The following is a 27,796-nucleotide window of genomic DNA, read 5'->3' on the forward strand; positions in this document are numbered from 1 at the left end:
GGGAAAGATGCTGGCATTCCATGGATCCTTCGCCCTGAATAAGCATGGCTCTGCCCTATCGCACCGCAATCCATGGGTATGTTGACAATATTCAGTACAGGGGAGGTATGTACACAACTCAAAACTCCTCGCCGAAGGGATGGTTGAACTTGAGCAGTCCGTTCAGGCCGCCGACCCATCCCTCGTGCGCTTCGCCGCCCATGCTTCTCCGCATCACACTGGGCACGCCACCATGCCATTCATTCTTGCCATGCCTCATCTCCTCATTCCACACTCGAGCCTCCATACCAACCGCCATCCCTTGACCCAGGTTGACGCCATCTAGGCTGACTTCCAGCTCGCGGCCGCGGTTCTTTTCGCTCAGCCGCAGCGTAATGGGTGTGCTAGAGGGAAGCACTAATGGCCGAAAACTGAGGCTGCGCGCACAGATGGGCGTGAGAAGGATCGATGGCACTAGCGGGTGCACAATACTGCCGCCACTGCTCAAGCTGTAGGCTGTACTTCCCGTCGGCGTCGAAATGATGATTCCATCTGCCACCGCCTCGGTCAAAAACCGCCCGCCCACAAAGACATCCACCACAGCGAGGTGCGGTTCCTTGCCCCGATGGATGAGCAATTCGTTCATCACGTACACCCCTTGGCCCTGGTCCGTTTTACCGCGGATTGGCGTCGTCTCGGTGCCATCGGCAGTGAACAGCCCGACCTTCAGCCGGTTGCGCATCAGAATGCGGGCTCCACGTGTTGAGCCCATGGACTTGCCTCGAACGGAAGACCATCCGGTCGGACCCATTTGAGACTCCTGTACTTCCAACGCCGGTTGTAAGGGCTCCTCCAAGACCGGGGCACGATCCCCAGCACCGGCCCCGGACATGTAGACTTCGCGGAACGCCCGCTTGAATTCAGAGAACTTCCATTCGCTCAAAAACCCCAGGGTGCCCATGCTGAAAGACAAGACCGGGGGTACATTCGAGCATGTAGCAAAAAGCGAGGATGCGTGCAAGATTGTGCCATCTCCACCAAGGGTCACCGTGAGATCTACCTTGTCATGAAACGCGGTCGGTCGTTCTTCCAAAGAAGCAGAATATACAGAGAAAGGTAGCGACGAATGGAGTTCGGCGGCGGTCTTCGATTCGAGAATCACTGATATTGACGGATACGTCGATTTGATGTGGCTGGGGGCTAGTGTGAGTATCAAGCGCTATCATGGTTGGACGAGCTCGGGCGCGCACCTTGCAAATTCAATGAGAGAGTCGCTCACGGCCGGGGCACAGTCCTTGCGCACCAGGAGGATGTTGCGTGGCGGTGCCGGCCACTGAAGGGAGAGCAGCTCTCCCTCATTAGATTCTGGAAAGGATTCATTAGACCTCGCATCACAACGATGACTCTGCCGCCGGACAGGTCACCTCGCGCAGTGACCCACACCTTGGTATTTGGGGATTAGGCGCCGAGACAAAGACCCGAGATCCTTGATCTCGTGACGCGCCAGAGACGTAGAAAAGCAGCGCCGCAGGAGTGGAGTCCTGCGGAGACACTGCATGTTGGAAACTGGGGGACCGAGATGACCGTGGTCATGTGTATCTGCGGGAGAGCTCCCAATGCTGCGGCATCGCAGCCCAAGCGTGACTCAACGATGGTCGATGTGTGAGGCCTGGGAGGTATTAATAGAAGAAAAGAATCACAGCATCACCTACGCCAGGCGATTTATTGGGCAAGAAACAAGGGGAAGAATTCGAGGAAGAGAAGAGAAGAGAAAGTCGAGGGAGCCAACAGACCCACCGCCTCGAGGGAGCCAACAGACCCACCGCCTCGGCTCTGACGTTATTTTGGCTGTGAACGTCACGAGCTCAGGTCTGATTTTCCCTCCGAATGCCCCGGATCTTCCTTTTCCTTTTCTATTTCCCCAATGGCGATGGCCTCATGATACCCTGATTTATGACATTTCTTCTCTCTGCTTGCAACAGACCCCACACGGGCGAACCTCCATCTACCCACTCAGGTGGAATTCTTGGTATTTCTTAATAGCACTTGGTGCCTGAAAGACACTGTATGTGTGGGCTGTTGTGCACCTCGGCGAGTGCTCGCTCGCTCCCAGTCTGACCTTTGACAAAATAGCCCCTCGTTTTAAACCCGTGTACACATCACAGAAAAAATGACCAGTATGGACGCGGCCGAGGTTCGACAGCGAAAGCCGACCGTCAAGGAAGCCAGCGATCTCCACAAGCTTTCGAGTAAACCCCCCACGGAGCCCCGTCTCAAACATGGAATTCCCATGCAGGTTCTTCGCTCTCTCCTGCTGGGGACCTGGTTCAATTGCTGCTGTGTGGTCCTCTTCGTGACGCAGCTGGTTGGCTCTCCGTTGTACTTGATACACAAGGATTGGTACTATTCGTATATGGCACACACGAAGCAATGTTTTGGTCTGGTGATCACCGCGGTCACCCACTGGGGTTGCCCAACGCTTTTCCGGGTCAGTGGCGATGCCAGTGTACGTGGTCAGCTTCATCTATCAGAGGATGGAATGCTGCGAACGCAGTTTCCGGAGCGTCTGGTCCTGGTTGCGAACCACCAGGTCTACACAGATTGGATCTATCTGTGGTGGATTGCATACACCAACGAGATGCACGGACGCATCTTCATCATCTTGAAGGAATCACTCAAGTATATCCCTGTTGTGGGTCAAGGGATGATGTTTTATGGCTTCATTTTCATGGCCCGCAAGTGGATTTCGGATAAGCCAAGGCTGCAGCATCGCTTGGAGAAGCTCAAGACGTGTCATACCGGTTCCAAGTCGGGCAAGCCGCAGTATGATCCTATGTGGCTTCTCATCTTCCCCGAGGGGACGAACCTGTCCATTAACACCAAGCGACGGAGTGATGAATATGGACAAAAGCAGGGACTGCCTTCGTTTAACCACCAAATCCTTCCACGGTCCACCGGTCTGTTTTTCTGTCTGCAGCAGTTGCGGGGCACCGTCGACTGGGTGTATGATAGCACCATTGCCTACGAAGGTCCACCGTACGTCTTCCCCTTCTTTTTGCCCTGGATTTCGTATAATACTGAATCCATTCGTACAGAAAAGGCAGCTATCCCGACAAATACTTCACACTTCGTTCCACATACGGTCAGGGACGACCACCGACTTCCGTCAACATGTATTGGAGACGCTTCGCTGTTTCAGAAATCCCCCTCGATGACCAAAAAGAGTTTGATGCTTGGTTGAGGGCCCGATGGGCTGAGAAGGATCTGCTCTTAGGTCAATATTTCGAGACAGGTCGATTCCCGTCCGACCTGGCCGGTTCGATTGAAGCAAACAGCACCACAAATGAACAGCAGGTGGCTGTTTCTGCTGGATACATTGAGTCCTACGTTCAACTGCATCACTGGATTGAACTCGGTCAGATCTTTGTGGTGCTGGCTGGTCTCGGATTCTTGTGCAGAATGCTGGGAAACTGAGTGCGCGGGGTGGACTATAGCAGTTACGAATCTTTTTCTCTCTCCCACTAATCCCTTCACATTGGGAAAGCTTTGTGAGCTTGATACCTAGATGCGTTATTCTTAGATATTGTTCATTATTATTCCATATTTTTTCATACTTCGAAGACTTGAGGCTTGACCATGTCTTACGTAAGGGGTCAGTGTGGCTGTCTGTGGCGGTGCCCAGCCGCTCCGATCGTCAATTCTCAACTTCTCCAGCACCGCGGTCAAGCCTCCGATTCCACTGGCGCGTTTGGTGTGATCTCAAAGTCTCCAAACTTCTCGTCAATCTTTCAGACTTTTTATGGATCTCACCTGATCATGACTTGACCTTCTTACGAGCATCCAGTCGCATCCCAGTGGCCTCTCCACCTCCCTCTGGGTCGCATCATGGCGTCTCTTCAGAATGGCCATGCCAATGGCCTGAACGGCGATACTCTGCCTTCGACGAGCTTGCCTGACAGCCTCCGCTTCTCCGATATCCCCGATGCCATCGACATTCCAGCTTCCAGCTTCGACAGCGAAGTCGAAGTCAGTCTACTCGATCTGCCCGAGGACCCAACCGAGCTGTGTACCCTGCTGGAAAACGAGAGAGCAGCGAAGAATTTCTGGGTGATTATTGCTCTCGCGTACGCGAAGCGAAAGCAACTCGACCATGCCATCGAGATCTTGAACAAGGGCCTGGCTTCGGTAGCTCACGGCGCAACGAAGGAGAAACTCGGACTCCTGGGCTGGGTTTGCTGGCTGCTGATGCTGAAGAGTCGCCAGGCCCCCCGAGTTGCCCCGGAAGGCGAACTGTATTCCGAAGCCAAGACCAAGGACCACTACTTACAACTGGCGACCTCGACATTGAACGAGGCGTCGCGTCTGAACCCGGCGTATCCACCCTTGTTTCTTGCGCGTGGTGTCTTGTGTCTTCTTCGTGCATCCTTGTACCCCCCTCGCGCGGTTCGCCCCGGTGCTATCGATACGTCAGAGAGAGTAGAATCGCTACGACAGGCATTGAAATGCTTCGACGAATCATCCAAGGCCTTCGGCGGCCGTAACATCATGGCCATCCTGGGACGAGCTCGAGCGCATTACATGCTGGGAAGGTACACAGAAGCGTTGGAAGGGTATCAAAAGGTTCTATTGAAGATGCCTCACCTAGCAGATCCCGATCCTCGGATTGGTCTGGGATGTTGTTTGTGGCAGCTTGGCTTCAAGGATCAAGCAAAGGTAGCCTGGGAAAGAGCCTTGTCTCTGGTATGTGTTTATGACGGGCGATATTATCTAAAGGGGCATAGCTGACCTTGATTTATTGTTTATAGACCCCCGAATCCAAGGTTGCGAATATCCTTCTTGCTGTGTATTACCTCTATGACAGCTCTCGCCGGTCGACCACCGATCCGATGTTTGGCTCTTTGTACAAAGTTGCGATGACTCAGTATACCCAAAAGGCGTTTAAACTGGACAAGGAATACCCAATGACTTGTGCTATGTTCGGCGGCTACTTCCTCCTTCGCAAATCCTACGCGACTGTGGAGACTCTTGCGCGCAAAGCTATTGAGAACACGGACGTGATGCCCATTGCCAGTGACGGCTGGTACCTTCTTGGGCGAAAGGCGCACTACGAGGGTGACCCCGCCCGCGCAGTGGAATTTTACAATCGCTCTGACCAGGCTCGTGGCGGAGGCGACAAGGGCTATCTGCCGGCTAAGTTCGGCACTGTACAGATGCAAGTCACGAACAAGGATTACGATGGAGCAAAGTTCCGCCTGGAAAAGATTGTCCAGCAATCGAGAAACGCCGAAGCAATGATTCTGCTTGCCTCGCTCTACGCAGAAGAGGTTTTTGCTGCTCACAGAGCCGGCAGCAGGGAAGACAAATCAACCGAAACAAAGCGAGCAATCAGCCTTTTGGAGTCAGTGCGTGCTATGTGGAAGGATGAAAAGCTGAAGCTCTCGCCAGAAGAGTCGGTATTGGTCTACCTGTCTCGTCTTTATGAGATTACGGCTCCAGACAAGAGTATGCAGTGTCTGGCTCAGCTGGAAAAGCTTCAAATCTCCAGTATTCCGGAGGATGACCGGCCGCAAGACATCGAAAATGAAGATGATATGAACAAGGCTCTCCGAGAGCGTTTGCCGCCGCAACTGCTTAACAATATGGGCTGCTTCCTGTACCAGAGCGAGAAGATTGCTCTCGCCCGTGGGATGTTCCAGTCTGCGCTCAACGCGTGCGTTCAATCCAAGGAGAAGGAAAACGACACAGACAACGACGCGCTCGTCACCACTATCAGTTATAACCTTGGCCGGACCTACGAAGCGGCAGACATGTGGGACGAAGCCAAGAAGGTTTACGAAGGTCTTCTGGAGCGACACGGTGATTACACAGAAGCAAGCGCACGGATGACCTACATCGCGCTGCGCCAGAGTCCCACGGACGAGGGCCCAAAGAAGATGGCCAAGCTCTACGAAGTCGATTCTTCTAGCCTCGAGGTTCGGGCGCTTTTCGGATGGTATCTCAGCAAATCGAAGAAGCGCGTGGCCAACATTGCCGAGGACCACGAGCAACGCCACTTTAAGCACACCCTGCAGTACTACGACAAGCACGACCGGTATGCCCTGACGGGTATGGGCAATGTGCATCTCATCGCTGCACGCGATATGCGCCGTGAATCCGACCAAGAAAAGGAGAAGCGCCGGAAGATGTACCAGCGGGCCGTAGAGTTCTTTGACAAGGCTCTCCAGTTGGACCCCAAGAATGCCTATGCGGCCCAGGGAGTGGCCATCGCTCTGATCGATGACAAGAAGAATCACAGCGCCGCGGTGCAGATTCTGTCCAAGATTCGGGACACGCTCAAAGATGCCAGTGTCTACCTTAACCTGGGACACGTGTACGCCGAGCTACGCCAGTTTTCTCGGTCTATTGAACACTACGAGGCAGCATTGGCCAAGGATCGTTCCCGCGATGTGCAGATCTTGGCCTGTCTTGGCCGCGTTTGGTGGCTGAAGGGAAAGCAGGAATCAAGTCTCGTGGCGCTGAAGACAGCGCTGGACTACGCGCAGCGTGCGCAGTCGGTCTCGCCAGATCAGCTCCATTTGCAGTTCAACGTTGCCTTGGTGCAGAACCAGATTGCCTCGCTCGCGTACGGTCTCCAGCCTACGCAGAAGACCCTGCAGGACGTGCAAGAGGCTGCCGAAGGGCTTAAGGAGGCCATTGAGACCTTTGATCGCCTCTCCAAGGAAAAGAACCCGCCCTATCCCAGCGCGGCCCTGGAGCAACGTGCGAACATGGGCCGCACAATCAGCAAGCAGCTGGATCGTGCGATGCAGAGTCAGAAGGAATACGAAGAGAAGAATGCGGCGAAACTGCAACAGGCTCGTGAGGCTCGTGAAGAGGCCATGCGAAAGCGCGAAGAGGAGCTGCGCAAGGCACAGGAGGTCGAACTCGAGCGCAAGCAGAGGATCGCCGAGGAGCGCCAGCAGATGGTCGAGGAGGCACAGCGACATGCCGCCCAACGCGCCGAGAACGAACGCGCCCGCGAGGAAGCTGAGTTGACGGCCGATTCCGAGACCGGAGAGAAGGTCAAACGCAAGAAGAAGCCCGCTTCCAAGCGCAAGAAGAAGGGCAAGGACGACTTCGTGGCCGACGATGAGGACGGCGAGCCAGCTGGCAGCGCAGAGCCTGAGAGCGAAGGCGAGACCGCACCGAAGAAGCGTCGGAGACTTGAACGCCGGTCTGGCGGGAAGGCCCAGCCGCAGGGCAAGTACAAGAGCAGTGAGATGGTGGTGGACTCGGACGACGAAGAGGCGGTCGCGACCCCCAACGCCGACAAGGAAAAGGATGATTTGTTTGATGACGAGCCGATGCAAGAGGATGAAGATGCGGCGCCTCGTCGTCGCGCCAAGGCCTCGCGCCGCATCACCGACGACGACGATGAGGACGAGGAGGAGGAAGCGGCGGCATCCGCCGAAAAGCAGACCGGGCACGAAGAAGACAACGATGATGATCTGTTTGGCGAGGAGCCCGCGAAGGAGGACACCGAGATGCAGGACTGATGCTGTCTTTGCTGCCACACTACAAAACTACATATGTTTTTTTTTTTTTTTTCTGGTGCTTTGATTCTTTTTTTTATTGATCTCCGGCGTCTGGGACACGGCATCTGAATCACTTACAAATTCTTTTGCGACCGGACTTCTTCGACCCTTGTGTAATTAGCCCTGAGAGTTTGTTCAATTCGCCCTGCCACTTGCTCATACGGATCTCAGTACGCATTCTATGATTGTAGGTATGATTTCCGTAGATACCATGAGTAAAAGACCCCGTGAGCCCCTCCAGCCCCCACGCGTAAGAGATGAGAAACATCCTTGAGAGATAAGAGGGATTGGGCCGGGGGGCTATCAACCTACAAGGCGCACCTCATCTGTAAGTTGAGACGGATCCGCGTTGGATTTGGGGGCGGATGAGGGAAAGACGCGAGTTATGCGTGTCAGATGTTACTATGTATATATCTCAACTGGTTGGTCTTGTGGGAGGATTGCAGGGGGGATATCTAAATATAGTGCGAAGATATGCATGTATAATGCTAGTGGTTCTAGAAATTGGAATTGGTACTATTGTCAAGAGATATCAAGAAAGAGGTGAAAGAGGATACGCAAAGGATTTTATCTCTCGTAAATCATGGGTTTGTTCTCTTAGTAGTTTATGCATTGCGTGAGAAATTCAGTTGAATCAATCGATTCTTATAGCAATTCTGCCAAAGATTTTCTGAATGGTATATATTCAGACCACTCAAGATATATATACCATGTTCGAACTGCAACAGTCCCTATCAAGCTAAACCAGTCGGCTAATTTTCACCAATGTCATGGTTGCAGCGTCGAATGGAGTAAAAATATGATCATCTCAAGTATTTGATTTCTCGACTATTTGGAATAACAAGGGTTTGATGCTGCATGTTGCACCGGATCAATGCCGTAGATAGTACCCGGTATATCTTGGACTAGAAAGGTTCTGACTCCCATTCAGTGGGCGAAAAAAAAACCACGAAAGACTCGATTCTGCACCTGGAAAGAAAAGAAAGAAGAAAAATGAAATGAAACAAATCCTGCGGTGGAAGTTTAGCTTGCGCATATGCCATCGTCTACGGCGATGTCGACAGCAGTCGATGACATGACTACATCAATATACTCACTCCCCTGGACAGCATATTCAAGGACCAGGTCAAATAAGAAATCCCTGGATCCAGGACTCAAAAAAAAAAAAAAAAAAAAAAACCGTATGCACTCAGAAAAAGGTCTTGCATGGAGGCAAGCTCTGGGTCCCGGTGCGTGTATAGTTGCACTCGGAAAGAGTAGATATTTCCGGAGGCTGGTAGATAAGTTGGATAAGTAGAATTCTGACAAGAAGCTTGACCTTTTTTGTTAGCCAAGTTGCTAGGCAATTGAGCCCTAGTTCTGCGCCGGAGAAGCTCATACTTTGAGGCTGTTTGGTTATTGAGTCGCTACTTGGCCTGAGGCTTCTGCGAATAACTCCTGGGCCATCTCCCAATCGTACTTTCCTTTCCTCATCTCTACCCCATTGCATTCCTCCGTCCCCCATGACAGTTGAATGACAGCTGCGATGTCAACTGTCAGATAAACCGATGATATTTTCCGGTCGCTGGCTCGATCGCCCAAACAGTCAGTGATCGTCTTGAGTCTCCCGCATTGACTGATCATCTACGGACCCACCGGAATACAACTTTTGTTTACCTTCATGTACCTTCGCGGTCTCTATAGTTGGTATACCCGGGAAAGGGACCGCAGATCCATGGCTGTATCAGACGAGCCAATGCTTGTCCAAACCTTACCCAGACACGATCGCTGCGCGAACCACTCATGTGGGCATTGATCCGGGCCTCGACGGTGCACCGTTCCTCACAGAGAGGTAGCAATGAGCTCGCAATGGCCTGATGGGAACTCTCAAAAACTGTCGTCGTTTTTTTCTATGGCCCAAGCACGTCGGCTATCCTCTCCGACCCCAGGTTCTTAAGTGCCCTGAGTGTCCCTGGCGGTTATTTCTCGCCTTTCTCCCGTTTTCTCTCTATCCCGATCCACCAGCTCCAACCTCCCCCTAGACAGTAAGTGCAGAGTCTCCTCTTTCTCTGTATATATATTAGTGCTATGATAGGAATATAGCTCACAGAAAACATACAGTCTCCTTCTCTTTTGCGCCGCAACTCCCGGCTATCATGCATTACACTCTCGCTACCGCGCTGTTCGTCGCAGCTGTCATTGCCGCCCCTGTCCCCAACGGCGACAGCCTGGTCAGCCTGGGCCTGGGCACCGACAACGTCGACTCCAGTGGCAACATTGTCCTCAAGCGCTCCAACGAGGATGTGGTCAAGGACCTGGAACTTGACCTGACCGCGCTCAAAGACGAAGCCGTTGGCCTCGTCACCAACGCGGACAAGAAGAAGCGTGACATTGCCAACAAGGACGACCTCGTTGACCTTGGCCTTGGCGGCGAAGACGGTGACGGCAACATCGTCATCAAGCGCATATGAGAATATCGATGTTGGCACCGCGGGTATTGGCCAATTCGACGTTGGCCTCCCTGGGATCGACATCACCTAATCGCGAGATCCCATAGTTGTCGGCTTCGTTACCAGTAACATGGATGATGCGGCGCAGCAAAATGATCTATTGGAAGCGTATTGTGACGGTGGTATCACGGAGTATCACTCGGGATCTTGATTTCTCAATTTCTTTTCTCTCTGTTTATTGTATGATTTATACTGTGGGGAACAAAAGGAGAGACCGGCGTTCGGTGGGATCCTAGTGCATTAATACTATAATCACTAATACAATGGTTAAATCAAATCGAAGCGCACTCCAGAAAATCAATCTATTTGTACGACATGGATCAACAGTATATGGTCTAGTGGGCCACCGGGTGATACCTCGGGGATGCAAGGACGTTGCACTGTGCAGTCGATCATGGAGAACAGCCAGATGCGACCTGGACGGATAATCTGCCATGCTCGCTTGTCGATCCTCACGGGGCGATCTGACCTGCAAGTACCGTAGAAAGAAGAGTAGTCAAGGGGTAACTAGGTGAACTAGCAGGGCACTAACGGGCCACAAGATCGCCAGAAGGAATCGCCCCTCCACATATACGCGGGTCAGGGCTCATGACGGACCCTAGGTACACATGTGTCAGCGCCATGGATGGTAACTAAAAAGAAGAGAGAGAAGGGGGCGGGATGGAGAAGGATTCCATGGATCATCGAATGAGGACCTAGGGAGATCCTGTCAGCCCAGAACTATGGTCAGTAGTTTTCCCTCACAACACACATACACATACACATTCCGGTCATAATCAGCATATCGCAAGAGTCAGCCTTGTACCAGATCTGCAAGTCGACACTGAGTCGCAACCGCCTCTCTCGCATCTTGGACCCCAAGGCTGGGGCTGAGCGAGGGATCGTCGAGGGGAAAATCGCATGCGAACATACGCTGTTCGTGGCACATCCACGCAATCTCTGTAAGGCTGCCGAGAGAAAAAAAAACACATGGGGCCGACCGATGATTTCAGATCCTTAGGACATCTGATCCATGGATGGTGTTGACAGGATCGCGAACCTTTTGAAGATGTGCCCGTTGGGCCAGGGGTTGGTTCGAGCGTGGCCCCCAGGGGCGAGTCAAACCAGTTGAAAATCATTTGCAAATCATTCCATGGACTCGGTGTTATCTTACAAAGCACATCAGAATGGGGCACCCATGGATCTTTTGCCTCGTGCTCCTGAAGGATTTCTGAGTGAGAGAGTCTGAGGTCCATTCTGACTCGAGTTTGTCCATTTGATCGCAAGTCTGATCGACTTTGATCATCGGAGTCATCTCCGAAGAGAGACCGAGGAGACACCCGAGAGGACTGGCAAGTATCAGCAATAGACTGAGAGACTGAGAGCACCGTTCAGCCTCTTCAGCTGAGCCCGGAGAGTCACCGACGGTCGAGACGGGATCGTCAGGAGCGACGATACCTGCCAGATATGGTACGAGGGGGTACTTGCAGGTTACCTGGGGGTTGTACCCCCACTGGGTGAGAACCCAATGTACCACCCGGGTACCCCTCAAATAACCCACGTTACGAGTCTCGTCATCTGAGACGCTGGCGTCTCTCTTGACTTTTTCCCTCGGGCTTCTCTCTTGTTTCAACCGTTGAGCTGCCACTAGCTGGACTAGCTGCAGTCGAACATGTTCCGCTTCTCAGATAGGAAGCTGGGAATGACGTTTCCTTTCCACCCACTGTGTATACATCCACAGGGGAGTTAGGGCTTCATAGGTTCCTTACCGCTCCCAACCTCTCGGCTTTGGAACTCCATCTCGACCAAGTCTGATGCAAACCTTGCGCAAGGGCGACCCACCGGTGAGTTCCGGCATTCTTCATGCGGGCTCCTCCAACGGTCCTGCGAGATCTTGGTCTCTGATTCTCTTACCATCCCGGCACTCTCCGATTCAACTTGCTCTCCTTGCGAGGGATAGACACGGTCATATGTACAGAGCTGGGATCAAACACAGGGGTTTACTTCGTTTTTCTTTTGCCTAGGTACAAAAAAACTGACACATGTTTGCCAACTGCCGAGTCGCACACTGGTAATCTTTCACATCTTACAATGTGATTATACGACCCCCACTGCCGGGTCCCCGGGCGAGATTGCGATCTGTGGCCTCGTTCTCTATACACGCCCGGCGAAACGGATCCTTTCCCAATCATACAGTATAGCCCGAGATCCCAAGATCCCAAGATAGTCCAGGGGCTATGGGTTGCGGAAAACCGTTGAACCTGACACGCTAACGTGGGGAAACGAAGGGGTTTATATTCATTTGATTATGTATGATTATTTTACTATTTTACTATTTATTATCATGTTACATAGGTGAGCTGAGACGCAAGGCCACCGTAAGAACCGAAGTTGTCCCACATTCTTTCTCTCCGCGATTAGGGCTTCCAAGGCGTGAAGGGCTGTAAGGAGAAAAAGAATACAGGTATCAGTTGCAACCTCTCTGTGGCTTGAAGGAATTATCGACCTTTGGCCATCCGCATTCCTGGAGGGCACCTTTGATCCTGAAAGTATTTATTTATTTTTTTCCCTCATCTGCCTCCAGATTCCCGGTGAACTGGGTGTGGTTTCTAACTAGTAACTAGTAGAAAAAAAAAGGCCCCATAGGAGTATTGCACCGCCGATTGTTACTTGACGGGGCAAAGCTCATGCCGGGCCCCCCACACGCCCGTTCAAACACGTTCTCACGAAAAAAGAAAAAAAGAAAAAGGCCCCTGGCCCGACGCATGAGTTTCGGGTCCGTATTGCTGGGAGGGAACGCCGAGATGATACCACTGATGGCTACACTGTCCACACTATACACGCTATTGCCGGGAAGCCACCAAATGGCCCAAATAGTTCTGAAGTAGAAAATAGCAAATAACAGAGACATAATACACAATCAATAGTCAATAGTCAATAGTCAATAGTCAAAGAGTAGAAATACAAAAATACAAAAATACAAAAATAACAGCCAGAGTCGCATCGAGAAACTCGGCCGCCCGCGTCTGTGCAACCGAATCACAGTGCGTCGCCCCTGACTCCACTTGGTATTTTTGGTGTATTTCCAATACGCCATCTCGCACGTTGCGATATTATAGACACTGCGCCCCCCCCGTCTTTCCCTCCCTCTCTCTCTCTTTATTATTCTTATTGTTTTACTTGATTCTTTCCTTTTTTCCCCTCAATCTATTCGCTCCTTATCCCTTGAGGGTTGATTTGGTGTGTTCTTACCATGGTTTAGACTCGCAATTGGTGCTTTCTCTGCAATCCTGCACCATGTCGACCTTTATGAATTATCCAATGGCCCAGAGCCACTGGATGGATAATGGGTCGGATACCCCCTCCACCCGGTCCTCGAACGAAGGCCCCGAGCATGTTCATAGTCGTTCGAGGTCAACAGCCCACACCCATAGCCCTAAGCGTTTATCTGTCTTCGGTGGCCGGTCCCGAAGCAACACCACGACGTCCACTACATCGCGTCGCTCACCGAGTTCGTCCATGACGTCGACCGATGGCTCGTCTCAGGATGAACGCACTTCCTCAGCATTGGGGTTCCGGGCTGAGCGGCCCGAGAAGCCTCGGTCGTTCCTTGCGCGTGGCAGCCGGATTCTGCGCCGCCAGGGTAGTAAGATTAACATCGTCGCCACGTTGGACGAGGCAGATGAGCTGGATCGCGAGCAGCCGCGATCTGAAAAATCCCATTTCTTCAGTCGTCACCACACCCGCCAAATCAATCACCGTAAGTTTCTTTTAAGTGCATCGATTGTGAAGAAAAGATTCCCCCGTTAATCTCGACCATGCAGACGAACATCTCAAAAGTCTGATCTCGGACCCGTTCGATTTCCACCACTTGACCCATACGAACCCCTCGCAGTTCCAATCTCTGGACCAGACGCGCGAGAATGATCTGGTTACCGAGTTCTCCGCCATCCGGGCCTCGCAGCGACCCCAAACGGGACTCAAGGGCATTCGCGCCGATGACATCCACTTCCGCAACTTTTCTACCGACAACTTGGACACGTTTGGAACGGCAACAACTGTCGACGAGCCCACCCCCAGCAAAAGCCCGCCGGCGTCCCCCCAGCTGGTGCGACGCCATGCTCGACGGGAATCCCGCATCAATGAGAACTTCTCGCGGCCTGTCTCAAGATACCCTCGCTCCTGCCCGACTACCCCGCCGCCTCCCGTCGTGCCCGAAACCCCTCCTCCCGATATGGCAGAGCCCGCACCGCGCGCCATTGACGAGATTTTGGGCTTGGACTCGGCCAAGACTTATCCCGAGCACATCGACGCGGTGCCACCAACCCATCTTCATTTCAGCCCGGAACCCGCCGATGACCCTACGGCTCGCTCCTCGTCCATGAGCAGCCACTATGACCTGGAAGATGTTCCAGAGGAAGAAGAAGCGACCCGGTACTGGGACAGCCCGGAGCCCAGCGAGGGCCCGCATTCCCGCTCGATCTCCCAAGTGAGCCAGCCTCCAGTGGACATTCAGCTGCCCAGCGTCGCGGAGCCTCCAGCTCCCTTGTCAATCTATGTCGCCGATGAGCTCTCACAAAAGTTCTCGGAGGCACTGGGCTCGCCAACCTTGCCTCAGAATCTCCCTAACGCGATGCCCCATGCGGCTCCCAAGGCCCACGTGGAGGTGACGCCACCGGTGCCGGCACCCCAGCTGCATCAATTCTCGTACGACGATGAAGTATACGACTCGTGGGACGCGGACATTGACTACTGCTACGAACATGCCGCTGAGTCCACTTCCAACTTTGACTGGTCGCGCACGTCTTTGGATGAGACGCGCCCGCAGGTCGGGGTCGCTTGCAGCGATGAGCCCTGGATGGCCGCACCCAAGACCCGGCACATGCAGCCTAGTCCGCTGAGCACTTCTGTGCTGGCGACTCCAGATCTGGACCCGAGTTCGGCGCGATCTGTGCCATCGCAATCGGCCGCTACCCCGTCGACGGCTGACTATGAGCGGGACTTCATGGCACGAGGCACGGGCGACTACTTCCAACCTGTCAGTTCCTCGATCCTGCCATCGACGTTGGGGAAACAGCTCCCCCAGGACACTCTTTACGAGGAATATCTGGCCACTGATGCGGAATCAGATCGGCACTTTCCCTTCGTTGCCCAAGGAATGATCGCTCCCACCGAGAACCCAATTAGCCCCCGCAGCAGCTTCTCCCCTATTAGCAAGTGCAACTCGCAGGAGAGCTTGATGCTCTCGCGCGCGGCCTCGATTGTCCGCAAGCACCGCTCGTCAGTGTCGACGACGAGCGTCCCCGAGCTGGTCCACAGTCTCGCCAACAGCCGCGAGCTGATGCCGACCGACCGCCAGACCGCTGGCGAGACGCTGGCGGCCGGTCCCACCGGCCCGGTCTTGCCATTGCACCGGCAGACCAAGAGTCTGGCCGAAGCCCATTTTCTTCTCCAAACAGACAGTACCACCAGCCTCGAGACTGCTGACCCGGTGCTCACGACTCTGACCCACGACCGGGCCAAGTCCACCTCTGAAGTGGACTCTCGCCCCGTCCAGTTCAGCGTTCCTCCATTGCCTCCGGTTCCTCCGCGCAACCCCAACCGCAAGAAGGGCCGGACTACTTCTTATTCTCTGTTCCCAACGGCCGCTCACTGAGCAGGGCCTGAGAACATCCACTGTATACACCATGTGTTGCATTATTCTTTCTTTTTTTTTTTTTTTTTTTTCTTTTTTGACCCGATAGAATTTCTCCACGAGTCCATGACCTGTGTGTTTCCTTGCGTTTGTGGGAGCCATGTCCTTCTCTGTCGTTTTCTTTCATGTACTCTGCTGTGGCCGTTCTTTCATCTTGCATTTCTCAGCGATTGTTTGGTCTGGTGTCTTGGAGGGGGGAACTGGGAAAGAGAAAAAGGATTGGGATTGGGACATTCGCTAGGCTTCTTTCTATACATCTATAGGTGCATCTATAGAAGTGATCATTTACATTATCTTACTTTCACATCAGTCATGAGTTTCATTACTTGGTAATTCTTGTGTCGACGTCTTAGAAGAGCCAGTAATTGGTATACAAATAGAGTAGGCACAGATCACATGACCTGATCTTATCGGCAATCAGAATCCCACGTTTTCGATCTCATCTTCGTCTTCCTCACTTGACTCGGCCTTGGCTTTCTTTTTCGATTTTCGTGCTTCATCATGGCATCCTCTCCATCACAGGCACTGGTCAAGCGATCTGAGGGCCAGCTCATGCCACCCCCGCCACCACCGAAACGAATCAAACGCCCCGCGACCGTCCTTGACGAGGATGTCTATACCAATGCTTTATCCCATATAATCGCCCGTGACTTTTTCCCAGGCCTTCTCGAGACCCAGTCCAAACAGGAGTACCTTGATGCGCTAGAGTCGAAGGATAAGGAATGGATCTCTAGCGCCAAAAAGAAGCTTGCGGATGTTATGCGCATGCCAACCCCGGGCTCGAATGCGAGGCGAAAGCGCAGTTCTACATCTGTTTCAGGCACCCCGCAACATCGTCCGACGGGCCGGACAGATGAAACCCCTCGAGGCTGGGGTGGCGAGACCCCGATGTCCGTCGTCTCGGGGACTACCGCTGCCTCCGAGCAACGCGAACCGGAGGCCCCCGATGTATCCAATCTGGGACTGATGGCCTTCCAGGCCAAATACACCAGCGAAGACAACGAGTCCTTCAACAAGGTCGTGGACAAGCAAAACGCGAAGCGGCGTGAGAAGTACGCCTGGCTCTGGAACAAAAATAAGATCCCGTCGGCTCGCCAGATCGCGCACCACCAGCGCGAAGTGAAGCGTATCACTGCCCAGGGTGGTAACCCGAATACCAGCCTTGTCAAACGCGATGAGGTCTCGGCACCGGCCATAAAAACAGATCTGGGTGCCCGGCCCGCCAAGCCCGACTCGTGGGATGCTCGCCCGGATAACACGCTCATGTTTGCACCGTCTTCAGTCGAGGATACCCACGAGACTCTCCAGCAAAAAGCGGAAACGGCACCTCGGGCAGGTCCCAAACGTACTTTGTACCAAAACACCCGGCTCCCAGACCCCGAGGCGGCCGCTGCAGCTGATGCCGTACCGCCGTCCCCATCTCTGTCCGCCATCCAAGATGCCATTGCCGGACAACCGCATCTCAGTGCATCTGAAGTTGGATCCGCTGTTCTCGGAAGTGAAACGCCGCGGGTGAACGGCTACGCTTTTGTCGATGAAGACGAGCCGGAGCCCGAACCAGCGCTCAATTCGGGCCTCGACGCAGACTGGCGTCTTCTGGGGTCAAGCGACGCCACCCCGAATCCATTCCAGATCAGCGAGACTCGCAAACGAGAAGCTTTGCACCACCGCATGGTAGACCGCGTGGCGCGCAACCGCCGCGCCGAGAAGGCTGGCCAGGTCACCAAGACGCCCGTCACAGCTACGCCGCGCTTCACTAGTGGTCCGCGTCTGGATTTCGCGATGCGCTCGACTCCCGGTGGAACGCCGGCTGGGGCTTCTGGGAAGATGCTGACGCCGGCTGCGCAGAAATTGCTGCATCGGGTTGGGGGAAGTACGCCGTCGTCGAGAGCGAAGGGGGGTACGAACACGAATATGTGGACTCCGACGCCTCGGCGCAAGTGATTTCATTCTTTTCTCTTTTCTAGTAGTTTTGTTTTGTTTTGTTTTGTTTTTTTAACTTCCCGGATTAGGGACTTTCTGCGGTGAAAGCATGATACCACGGGTGACTTCAATTGGCGTTAAAGAACCAGCGATGACAATACAAATTACAATTAGAGTGAGCAGAGCAGCTCCATCAAGAGTGACTTTTGAGATATAAAATGGGTCCAGTAGATATTGCATGCTGGGAAGTGCAAGTGTCGCTCTCGGGATAAACAGGAAAAGCACTCACCCGGCCTCGGCTGTGTCCGGATAGTTAAGCTACCAGAATATCCATGGATGTTCTTCGACCATTGTTGAATGGAACTATCCTCCCGATCTATACACAAATTCTATGTCTATGTAAGTAACTGATAACCAAAACCAAATGCTGCCAGGAGTGGTTTCTTGCTAACCCCACGGGTTAGATCATATATCAAAGGGCAGAAGTGCTACACTATCTTCCTGCACATACACACAGCTCTGCCAGATAGCTGGATATAACCCAGATATCTATAAGAAGAGCAATGAGCGGGGATAAACCCTTGACGGAAGATTGCAGAGACACAGACCAAGATGAAGCATCTCAAGATGGCACATCCCAAGCCAATTCAGCAACACCAATACCAACAACACCAACATCTCTCCTAACAACACTCCTTTCCCCCTTCACCAAGACCCAGCCCCTAAACCAACCATCAGCCCAACTTCCAAACCCCATAATCCATGAACCAAAGTCCCAATCCCAATCCCAACCACAGTCCCAAACTCCACTCCCAAAACAAAAACAAGAACCAGACCCATATTACACTCCAAACCAAACACCCCTCTTCAAATCCCTCCAGCGCAAGCGTCTAACAGGAACCCGCACAAGACAACTCCTCCGCGCCGCCAGCCGCGCCTACAACGACCCGCCGCCCCCGCCGGCACTGGGGATGTGTTGTGGGAGCTCGTGCGATCCGTGCGTGAATGAGCTTTGGCGTGAGGAGATTGGGGTTTGGAGGGAGGTTTGGGGGGATCGGGGGGTTAAGGATGACAGAGAAGAAAATGGTACTGATAAGGGTAAAGGAGGAGAAGATTTTGATAGCAGAGGTTCAGGTGGAGTGGGTGGTGTAGGGAATGGGTTATGTTCGTCTTTGCAGTGGTAGATATTATATCCCCTGTGTTGAAGTCTAACGATTGTATGTAAATAAGGTATATAGAGATTGGTGGTAGAAACAGGGGGTGGCATCGGGTTTGACATGTTCTATAGAGTATTTCAAGTCAGAATGTCGATATCAAGGATAGACTACTTTTACAGTGACCTTCAATTCAGATACTAATCACCCCAAGACTATATCATCACCCATAAGACTAGCCACATCGCCACCAACCCGAGTCCACCTCCCATGCTGTGCACGCGAGATCCTCGATTTAGGTAGTATGCGGCACCCAAATAACTGCAGGTGATGTCGCCTTCGGCATTGCGGTAGCCGTACGAGGCATTGAGCCACGACCCGGTCGGACAGCCGAATCCCAGGGCTGATGGACAGCTCTTGACCAAATTATAACAAATATCCTGACATGGCAAGACCTCCTTGTACGGACCAGGCTTGATCTCCGTGTCGATCAAAGAGTTCCGTGACTGGTTCCATATGGGAGACTGCCGGTACTTGTTGTCCGCCGGCAGCGAGCTCCCATTGAGAAATTTCTGGCCGGCGTTACGCACTGCCAGGTACGGCTTGTTGTTGCCAAAGTCGGCGCAGCGCGGGATGCTGACGCTGCATAGCCACTGCTTGTACGCATTGGCGCAGTCGTCGCAGTCGACTGCTAGCGAAAACATCGCCTCCTGGTTCGTCTTGCACTGCACCTGCTGCAGCGAGTAAGTGAAGTTCTTGTACAGCGCCTTCGCATTGTCGTCGTAGATGGACCGGAGGTGGTCCGTTTTAAGGTCAGGCCGTGCGGGCACCGCGTAGGCAACCTCCGAGCAAAATGTCAGATTGAACAGGATGGCACAGTTGTCCTCTATGTAAAGCATCAGTGAAACCAATTCCCATCGGAACATCGAAACCGACAGTTGATCGCTCACCAAACTTGGTCGCGAAATTTATCGGCTTCCACACTCTCCCACCGCCCCCAATGACGCCGTTTAATGGCTTAGTCGAATTATTCACCAGGGCCAGAGTCCCGCTGTACCAAGAATTCGACTTGAGACCCGTCAAATAGAACTGCTGTTTGGGCTTGTTTCCGAGTCCCCGGCGCGTCATGCCTACCTCGACCGAGTGGTTGTTTTGGCCCACCTGCGCAAGCTCGTTCAGGGCACAAAACGACCGTTCCAGTCCACGGAGAGTCGAGCTGGAATTGTTGTGTGCGAACATGGTGTACGGGGGCGTGATGTTCATCCACTGCTGGTAGTTCTCCGAGCTCGGCTCGGACTGCGTCAGGTTGTTGGTCACCAGCAGGGCCGCTGAGACGTCCGCGTCGACAAAATACAACAACGATTCATCTTCGACCACGCTATGGAAGAAAGCGTCAATGGAAGCCGCAATCTGGTACTTGTAGGACCCAGAATGACTGGTCGAGTTCGGAGCAGCAACCCCGATAAAAACATCGCGGTCGGCTTCTACCGTGAATCCCGCGTACCCGTGTCTGGCTCTGGTCATGGTCTGAATTTGATCGTCATTACCTGGTCCTGGCTTCTGAACCTTTTCAGATGTCGATACATAGACATCCAGCTGCCGGGGTAGATCTTGGTCGTGGTGGTTATGCTTGGTAGAAGGCTTGCTGCAGGTCGTTAGCGACAGGTAGACCGTTGTCGTCTTTTTCGACGACTCGTCGCGTTTCCGTAATTCATGACCAGAGTCGCCCAAATTGTCGGGATCCAGATACGCAGGAAGCCCGGTTGTCGGGATTCCTTTCTTGCCATGCACTTCTTTCTTGGGCATGTACCACCAGTGGACATCCCCGAGATGAATGTTGCTCTCCTGGAACTGGTTGTTCCCCAGGGGCTTGGCGTCAGCGGGGTACCGGCGCACTAGCTCTAGTTCATTCAGCTCCCCGTCCTCTGTGGTACCATCTCGGATCTCCAGCCCATTAAACGAATCCAGCGCGAGCGGCGACCCTCCATCGCCCATCACCGCCCCGCGAAAGTTCGGGCTGTCCTCCGTCTTGGAGCCATCCGGTATTGAGTTTGTGGCATGAACAATCGAGTCGCTAGCGACGACGAGAGGGAAAATCGCACCGATGAGTGCAGTAAACGAACACTGCAGGGTGGTGTACTGAAGTCGCATGGAAAGTCGAAGGAGAGAACCGAGTCGCGGAAAGGCGCATGGGGGAGTTCGAGGAGCCGGGGTGCGGATCACGGGCAATAAGTTTGCATCAAGGATACGTAGGTAAGGTCGGGGATTTTGACCGACGGCTGCATGTAGTCGGGTGGGAGTTCAAAGCATTAATTATTGCGAATGTTGCCCAGGTGGACGTGGTTGCCTTATCGATTGTGGCTGCCTTGCTGCCTTGTCTACGAGAGGGCAAGTGCCAAGTAACGGGTACCTCTTTTGACAACAGACTTGCGTATCACTTTATGTACCTGGTACTTCTTCAGCATGTGCCAATGTCACGTGATGGGAACACCGGCCCACCTCCTTACCCACCTCATTCATCACCCACTTCCTTCTCATCCACTGCCGTCCTCTACTGTGCGTAATTCTATTACGCTTTCAAGTCATGGCAACTTCGGTCCGGCTCTCGCCGCAAGTGCAGCGGTTGCAAGTGAGGTCGCCATACGTTGACATTTACACCCAAGCCTTATCCAACCCTCTTCGTTCACCAGTAACCGTCGATTCTCCGCCTTCGACAACACACTCACATCCAGAGCCAAAACGATGGCAAAACCCCGGCGGATGGGGAGCGCGACATATGAACGATATAGCCCCATTTACGCTATGGAATGGTCAAACCCGCAAGTTTCGATCTCCCACACACGTAGAATTATCGTGGATTCGAGGGAACTTCGGCGATGGAAAAATCGGTTGGACCGGGTGGTTTATTTGGATTGAGACTGCAAACCCACCCCTGCCAGTACCGCTTACTATCGGATGCATGCCAGTGTATTTTGTGGGAACGGGTGAAACCCACTTCGAAGCCCTTCCGCGCGCTCCCTACGCCAACCCTCGGGTTCCGGATCCATGTCCTACTATTCGTTTGCCAGAGATGCAGTTCCCGACAAAGGAGCAAAATATCATGGTATTAACAGCTTTGCAGCCTCTTGCAGATGTACGGGCGATCCTATATCTACCAAATTGGACTATCGTCGAACTTAGGCACGGAGATGGGCGTGTCTACAAACCAAAGTCTCTTCCAGGCGTTGTTGCTGGCCGGACAACACTGTATCACCATGAAGAAGAGCCGTTTTATAAGGCCATGAAAGACCACACGCGAGTCCGAGCTATTGATCCCCAACAGTACACGAACAATAACGACCAGACGCTGCCGCAAGATGACACGAACTATCTCCAGAGATCTTCCCTTACGCCAGGGTGTAGATTGGAATGTGGCTTTGGCCTACCGGGATCCATGAACGAGTTTGTTACTTGCGCCACGTCCTCGGGGGTGAAAATTCGCAATGCTCGTGGCGAACAGGCATTAACAGTTGCCTACCATGGTTTCCTTAAGTCTAAAGACGTGTACCACCCACGCACGAATACAGACCAGATCGGGCATGTCTTAGATGCACTTCCTGAACTTGACGTGGGACTTGTTAGTCTTACCCCGGCGGCCTCTGCCAGGTTTACAAATAACTGCTATTTCCAGGCCCAGCCCCCTCGGATGTTTCTGGAAGGCGACCAGATTAACCAAGGGGCTTGGAGTGAGGTGGATGGCATGAGCTCGGGCCTGGTGAGTTTGATGGCGTATGGCTCTATGTTCATGGAGCCGATGCGCCCCCTGGTCATCCCGAGATCGATTTCCGACACTGGCGGGCCCTTACTCTCAGCTCAACGTTCGGAGTCATAAATGCCGATGTGGCGGATGGGGTTTGTGGCGCGCCAATTGTGAATTGTGATACAGGCGGTGTTGGGGGCTTCTTCCATCTATTCGATGGAACGAACTGTCTATCGGCTCACTTGGATGATTTAATTGCTGAAGGATGGCAGGTGGTCTAAACTGCCTGTCCTAGCTTAGGTATCCTAGCTTAAATGGCTAAACGAATATGAGTTCAGATATTGAAGTGTCGATCAGTAGTCGATTGCCAGGAGAATGGCGCGATAGAAAAGTCTGTGACAGCCGCTAAAACTGCTTCAAGTCTTGAAATTATCTTTGTTTCTGGTGTTCTTCATAGCAGCACAGATTCATCATACGAGATTTCCATGTTGATTTAATGTTGAGTATGTATGGAATTTAAATGTATTTCAGCAAAAGCAAACAGCATCCACTCGAGTAGCAAATATCAACAAAAAATCCAGAATCATACTGAAATAAAAAAGAATAGCAACAAGCCGTCAAACCAGCTTCTGCCAGCGGGCGATCATCATGCTCAGAACTACAATCCCAGCCATCACTCCGAGAATGCCAAAGAACCACCCCAGTCCGGCGGTGTCCTTACCGGGCACTTCGACGTTCATGCCGAAGAGACCACAGATCAGGTTCATAGGGACCAGGATTGTTGCAATCAGTGTGACTTTGCTGAGAACCTTGTTAACATGGTTGCCCAATACCAGGTTGGTGACATTCAACTGCGCCAGGTAGTTGGTGTGGGACCGGCTGAGCATTTTCTCAAAATGGGCCAAGTTCGACATCATGGTCACGACGTGATCCTGGATATCACCCAAGTAAAGACCGATGTCACCGCGGGGAGTCACCGAGTATTGCTCGTTACAGCGCTTGGAGAATCCCCGGATGACATCTGCCTTGCCACCCAGAAGCCGCATCAAGCTCATGACTTTCTTGCGAAGGCCGCCGATTCGCGGGAGGAATGACTCGAAATCGTCCACGCGCGCGATGAAGACATGGTCCTCGATCGCCTCGGATTCCACCTCCACATCCCGGATCACCGGGCCGAAACTGTCCACGATGTCGTCGCTAGATCACACGTTAGCTGATGGCAGCGGTGGGTGTTTGGACAGGACCAACTTACATCATGGCATAACAGATCCAGTCACTACTGAGCGACACATAGTCCCGCAGCTTTCCAATTCGCTTTCGTACATTGGCGGCGTGAGGGTTGTCGACGAAGGAAAAGGTCAGCACCCCATCCCGGAAGACGACCATATAGAAGTTGACCGGCTCCAGAAACTCTTCACTGGTCTTGTCCATTTGGTCAAAAGTGCGGAAACAGACAAAGTAGTACTGCTTGAACAGCTCGACCTTCTCGCGTGCTTCCTGAGTCTGGATATCCTCGGTCGTCAGCGGGTGAATTGAAAATGCCCGAGAAATGGCACCAAGCTCCTCCTCGGTGGGGTTGACGACGTCGAGCCACCATACGCCTCCATCCGGTCCCAGTTGGAACAGGTCTCGGAAGGTGTCGCCGGGGAGCACCAGATCTCCCAGCTCCGCCGCATGCACCGTGCTCTGGGATTCGGACGAAAAGAAACCAAAGCGAGTTGGCTGGTTGGTGTTTTGGAGGACCTCCACGAGCACCTTTCCATCTACAACCTTGCTGGGCTTTTCCCCGGATGCGTTGCTCGAAGCATCCGATGAATCGGACTTCTTCAATTCGTCGACATCGGGGCTTTTCGCGCCCGGGCGGAGGTCATAGAATACACGGGGTTTCTTGCTCTGCGAGCTTAGGCTGTGTTTCCGGCGGTCACCAGCGGTCTTGACTTTCTGGTTGAGTGCCACAAATTCCTCCAGCTCTTCGTAGTCGATGACGGGGATGCGACCTGGTTGTTCGTATGGAGGCATGCAAACCTCTTCTGGCATATCCAATTGCACCTCACCGGGCTGTGGTCGAACCCCGCTAGCATTGCTGAAAGTGGGGCGCCGGCGATGCGTGCCACCAGAGACAGTACGCTGCAGAATAGCTTCCAAGTCGGGAGCTCCATGGCTATCCAATGTGTTGGCACGTTCACGGCGACGTGGGTCGGCGAAAGCTTCCACGGAATTGGGCGGCGATGTAGACCGAGCTGACACGGACGACGTGCGCGAGACATTGGTGAGGTCTTGCTGGGTGCAACTGATGCGACGAGGAGGTTGGAAGTTCGCAGTCGGGTCGACTGAGAATCGCCGACCTACCCCATTCACATCGTTGAGAGATCGATCGTCATCAACCACGGCATTTTCAAAGTCTCGGAAGACCGGCCCCGCTTCCCGCAGAGCATCTTGTACCTGGAGCAAATCCGACCGCTCTGGAAGCTCTCCCGCAGGTCCCTGCTGAGCGGTATTTTGCTGGCTCAGAGGAGCTTCCACAGGCGCCTCGATGCGAGGCCGATCCATCTGGAAGCGGTGATCATCCAGCTCTGGCACTGGCGTGCTGTACCGGGTCAGGCACATGTATTTCTCGGATCTGGGAGACTCGGACATGGTGAATTCTCGATTGGACTTTTTCTTTTCTTTCTTCGATCTCGTCGGATCTGATTAGGACGCCAGATTGACCGGGTTCCCGTTCTGGGAGATTCTGCGTTCTGCTTTTATTTTTGATTCCCCTTTTTCTTCTTAGGCTTGCTGGGTTCAGCGCGACGGCCAGAGCAGACGCAAACCGGTAACAGGTCCGATCAGGGGTGACGGCCCTCCATCCATAAGCCAGACCCTTCGCGAGGGTCTAGCGGTACTGACGCACTTTTATCTGCCACAATAGAGGACGTTGTGAAAGCCCAGTTAGGGGGGTCTGGTGTCGCCCCCGCAGAAGACCCTGAATTTAGGGCCTGCAAGAGGGTGGGGGAGAGACGACTGAGAGTAGCGAAGGCCCGCCAACTTGAACAGGTAGAACGATCGGGAGCGCAGCTGCTCCAGAGTTGTAGATGGGGGTGAGGGCGAAGAGCGATTTCTCCCGCAGAATCTTCAGCCGATGACGTGAATCTCTCGAAATGTCCTCGATGGACAGGTTGGGGAGTCAAGTGAAAATCGGGTCAATAGAAATAGTTTTGGAGACAAGAGAAGAAGGGGGAAAAAGGCCCGAAGACTGTAGTGATGAAGAATGATCAAAGAGTCGAGTGGGCCGCTGATGGTTTCGGTCACCGGGTCGACTCGCCCGAAGTGAGAAGAACAATGGAAAATTGTAAGCACACAAGCAGGTCTACCTCGAGAGGTGATTTGAATGGGGAAATATGGATAAGGGGAAAAGAGGAAAAGAGGATAAGAGGATAAGAATGAGAATAAGACAAAGAAAAAGAAAAATAGAAGAGACAAACTGCCGGGGCGAGGTAGCATTAAACAGCGAAAATTTTCAGCGGGTCGCCCCTTTCACCCACATACATCTTGACATGAATAGATATTGAGGCATTTTTTGCCGACTTAAAAGCTTGGTTTTTTTTTGTTTCACTGGGATTTTATTTTTTAAAAAATTTGAAAAAAAAAAATAAAATAAAATAAAATTCAAAAAATCCAAATAACCTCAGGGTATACTAGTTTGTACAGTACGGACTAATACTGCAGTCGAGTCTATTGCATGTATCTATGGATATCTATGGATTGAGTAGAGCAGTGGAATAGTAGTACAAGCACACTCCCTGGTCCCGTATGGACAAGACTGAGAGTATCCATTCTAATCGCCCCTATTAAAAAGATATTTTGTAGATCGTTCCAAAACCAATCGCGGGGATCGCTGGAAGAGAGAGAGACTCCACTTGGGCTTTTTTTTTTTTTGACGCCAAGCAAGTTCGAACCGAAGACTCACTGCAATCGCATATTCCTTCAAACTTCTTGTAAAAAAAGAAGACAAATCCTACATTCATTGAGCCATGTCCTTTGTCATTCGAACACCTTGCTCCTCCGCCAACATTGGCCCTGGGTTCGACGTGATCGGCCTGGCACTGTCCCTCCACCTCGAACTCCACGTCACCATCGACCCAAAATCATCCTCGGACCTGCCATTGAACTGCCAAATCACCTATGAAGACCAAAGCAAAAGTACCGAATCCATCAGCCTGGACCCCGAGGTCAATTTGATCACCCGAGTAGCCCTGTATGTGCTACGATGCCATAACCAACGAGCCTTCCCCGCCGAGACCAAGGTGCACATTATCAACCCCATCCCACTAGGCCGAGGCTTGGGGTCATCGGGAACGGCTGTGGTGGCGGGAGTGATGCTGGGCAATGAAGTTGGTCGCCTGGGCCTGAGCAAGGAGCGATTGCTGGACTATTGTTTGATGATTGGTGAGTTCTTCGTGGGCTCGGGGTTCTCTGACCCTGCACGAGGTGCACGAGGGATCAGACACACGGACCAAAAAGGGGGAAAAGAATGTTCTTTTGAGCAGAAATACTAACGGGTTCCACAGAACGGCACCCAGACAATGTGGCTGCATCGCTCTTCGGAGGCTTTGTGGGCACGTATCTCAACGAACTGAAGCCCGAGGATGTGGCACGGATAGAAATCCCGCTCAGCGAAGTCTTGCCTGCTCCAGCCGGTGGCATTGACACGGGGTTCAAAACCCCCCGAGCCCCCCCCTCGGCATTGGCCACTACAGAAAATTCAACTGGGCCAAGGAAATCAAGGCTATCGCCATTATCCCGGATTTTGTGGTTCCCACTGCTAATGCTCGCGATGTGCTTCCCAAGACGTACACGAGAGCAGACGTGGTATGTATCATTTCCTCTACATGCAGCTTTGGAAACATGACTCATCCGATGTCCAGGTCTTCAATCTCCAACGCGCGGCTTTGCTCCCCGCAGCCCTGGGAAGCTCCCCACCAGACCCTGATATGATTTTCCTGGCCATGCAAGACAAGGTGCACCAGCCGTACCGCAAGACTCTGATCCCCGGGTTGACCGAGATTCTCCAATCCATGACCCCTGCCACGCAGCCCGGTCTGCTGGGGATATGTCTTTCTGGTGCAGGACCGACCATCCTGGCTCTGGCGACGGATCGCTTCACCGAGATTGCAGACCGCATTATCGCACGGTTCGCTTCCAACAACATCTCGTGCCAATGGAAGCTGCTGGAGCCCGCCCAGTCGGGGGCCACTGTGACCCCGAACTAGACTCAACCCATC

General features: G+C 52.9%; 10 protein-coding genes across 10 annotated transcripts; 6 read left to right on the top strand and 4 right to left on the bottom strand.

The window, feature by feature from the left end:
- Window positions 1–118: 118 nt before the first annotated feature.
- Window positions 119–1,537, bottom strand: NUU61_009629 (NADH kinase POS5; the record flags this gene model as incomplete). Its single annotated transcript, XM_056660154.1, has 3 exons — window positions 119–1,172; window positions 1,230–1,344; window positions 1,423–1,537. 3 exons carry the CDS (start codon window positions 1,535–1,537, stop codon window positions 119–121), a joined length of 1,284 nt encoding a protein of 427 aa, XP_056506652.1.
- A 621-nt stretch (window positions 1,538–2,158) lies between these two features.
- Window positions 2,159–3,453, top strand: NUU61_009630 (lysophospholipid acyltransferase family protein; the record flags this gene model as incomplete). The annotated part of the gene is made up of 2 exons (XM_056660155.1): window positions 2,159–3,015; window positions 3,075–3,453. The coding sequence occupies 2 exons, from the start codon at window positions 2,159–2,161 to the stop codon at window positions 3,451–3,453; spliced, it is 1,236 nt and encodes a 411-aa protein (XP_056506653.1).
- A 411-nt stretch (window positions 3,454–3,864) lies between these two features.
- Window positions 3,865–7,514, top strand: NUU61_009631 (putative RNA polymerase II transcription elongation factor (Ctr9); the record flags this gene model as incomplete). The annotated part of the gene is made up of 2 exons (XM_056660156.1): window positions 3,865–4,719; window positions 4,785–7,514. The coding sequence occupies 2 exons, from the start codon at window positions 3,865–3,867 to the stop codon at window positions 7,512–7,514; spliced, it is 3,585 nt and encodes a 1,194-aa protein (XP_056506654.1).
- Window positions 7,515–9,511: 1,997 nt separating this feature from the next.
- On the bottom strand, window positions 9,512–10,066 carry NUU61_009632 (uncharacterized protein; the record flags this gene model as incomplete). Its single annotated transcript, XM_056660157.1, has 2 exons — window positions 9,512–9,570; window positions 9,652–10,066. 2 exons carry the CDS (start codon window positions 10,064–10,066, stop codon window positions 9,512–9,514), a joined length of 474 nt encoding a protein of 157 aa, XP_056506655.1.
- Window positions 10,067–13,318: 3,252 nt separating this feature from the next.
- Window positions 13,319–15,677, top strand: NUU61_009633 (uncharacterized protein; the record flags this gene model as incomplete). Its single annotated transcript, XM_056660158.1, has 2 exons — window positions 13,319–13,781; window positions 13,846–15,677. 2 exons carry the CDS (start codon window positions 13,319–13,321, stop codon window positions 15,675–15,677), a joined length of 2,295 nt encoding a protein of 764 aa, XP_056506656.1.
- A 540-nt stretch (window positions 15,678–16,217) lies between these two features.
- Window positions 16,218–17,660, top strand: NUU61_009634 (splicing factor ESS-2 family protein; the record flags this gene model as incomplete). Its single annotated transcript, XM_056660159.1, has 1 exon — window positions 16,218–17,660. One exon carries the CDS (start codon window positions 16,218–16,220, stop codon window positions 17,658–17,660), a length of 1,443 nt encoding a protein of 480 aa, XP_056506657.1.
- A 1,348-nt stretch (window positions 17,661–19,008) lies between these two features.
- Window positions 19,009–20,944, bottom strand: NUU61_009635 (MID1 family protein; the record flags this gene model as incomplete). The annotated part of the gene is made up of 2 exons (XM_056660160.1): window positions 19,009–19,679; window positions 19,744–20,944. 2 exons carry the CDS (start codon window positions 20,942–20,944, stop codon window positions 19,009–19,011), a joined length of 1,872 nt encoding a protein of 623 aa, XP_056506658.1.
- Window positions 20,945–21,377: 433 nt separating this feature from the next.
- Window positions 21,378–22,664, top strand: NUU61_009636 (uncharacterized protein; the record flags this gene model as incomplete). Its single annotated transcript, XM_056660161.1, has 1 exon — window positions 21,378–22,664. The coding sequence occupies one exon, from the start codon at window positions 21,378–21,380 to the stop codon at window positions 22,662–22,664; it is 1,287 nt and encodes a 428-aa protein (XP_056506659.1).
- Window positions 22,665–23,149: 485 nt separating this feature from the next.
- On the bottom strand, window positions 23,150–25,169 carry NUU61_009637 (magnesium transporter CorA family protein; the record flags this gene model as incomplete). The annotated part of the gene is made up of 2 exons (XM_056660162.1): window positions 23,150–23,729; window positions 23,785–25,169. The coding sequence occupies 2 exons, from the start codon at window positions 25,167–25,169 to the stop codon at window positions 23,150–23,152; spliced, it is 1,965 nt and encodes a 654-aa protein (XP_056506660.1).
- A 1,376-nt stretch (window positions 25,170–26,545) lies between these two features.
- On the top strand, window positions 26,546–27,784 carry NUU61_009638 (homoserine kinase; the record flags this gene model as incomplete). The annotated part of the gene is made up of 4 exons (XM_056660163.1): window positions 26,546–26,960; window positions 27,083–27,227; window positions 27,272–27,383; window positions 27,440–27,784. The coding sequence occupies 4 exons, from the start codon at window positions 26,546–26,548 to the stop codon at window positions 27,782–27,784; spliced, it is 1,017 nt and encodes a 338-aa protein (XP_056506661.1).
- Between the last annotated feature and the right edge of the window lie 12 nt (window positions 27,785–27,796).

This window comes from Penicillium alfredii (genome assembly GCF_028826965.1).
Source record: "Penicillium alfredii strain IBT 34128 chromosome Unknown utg000012l_segment0_segment0, whole genome shotgun sequence".
Classification (NCBI taxonomy): Eukaryota; Fungi; Ascomycota; class Eurotiomycetes; order Eurotiales; family Aspergillaceae; genus Penicillium; species Penicillium alfredii.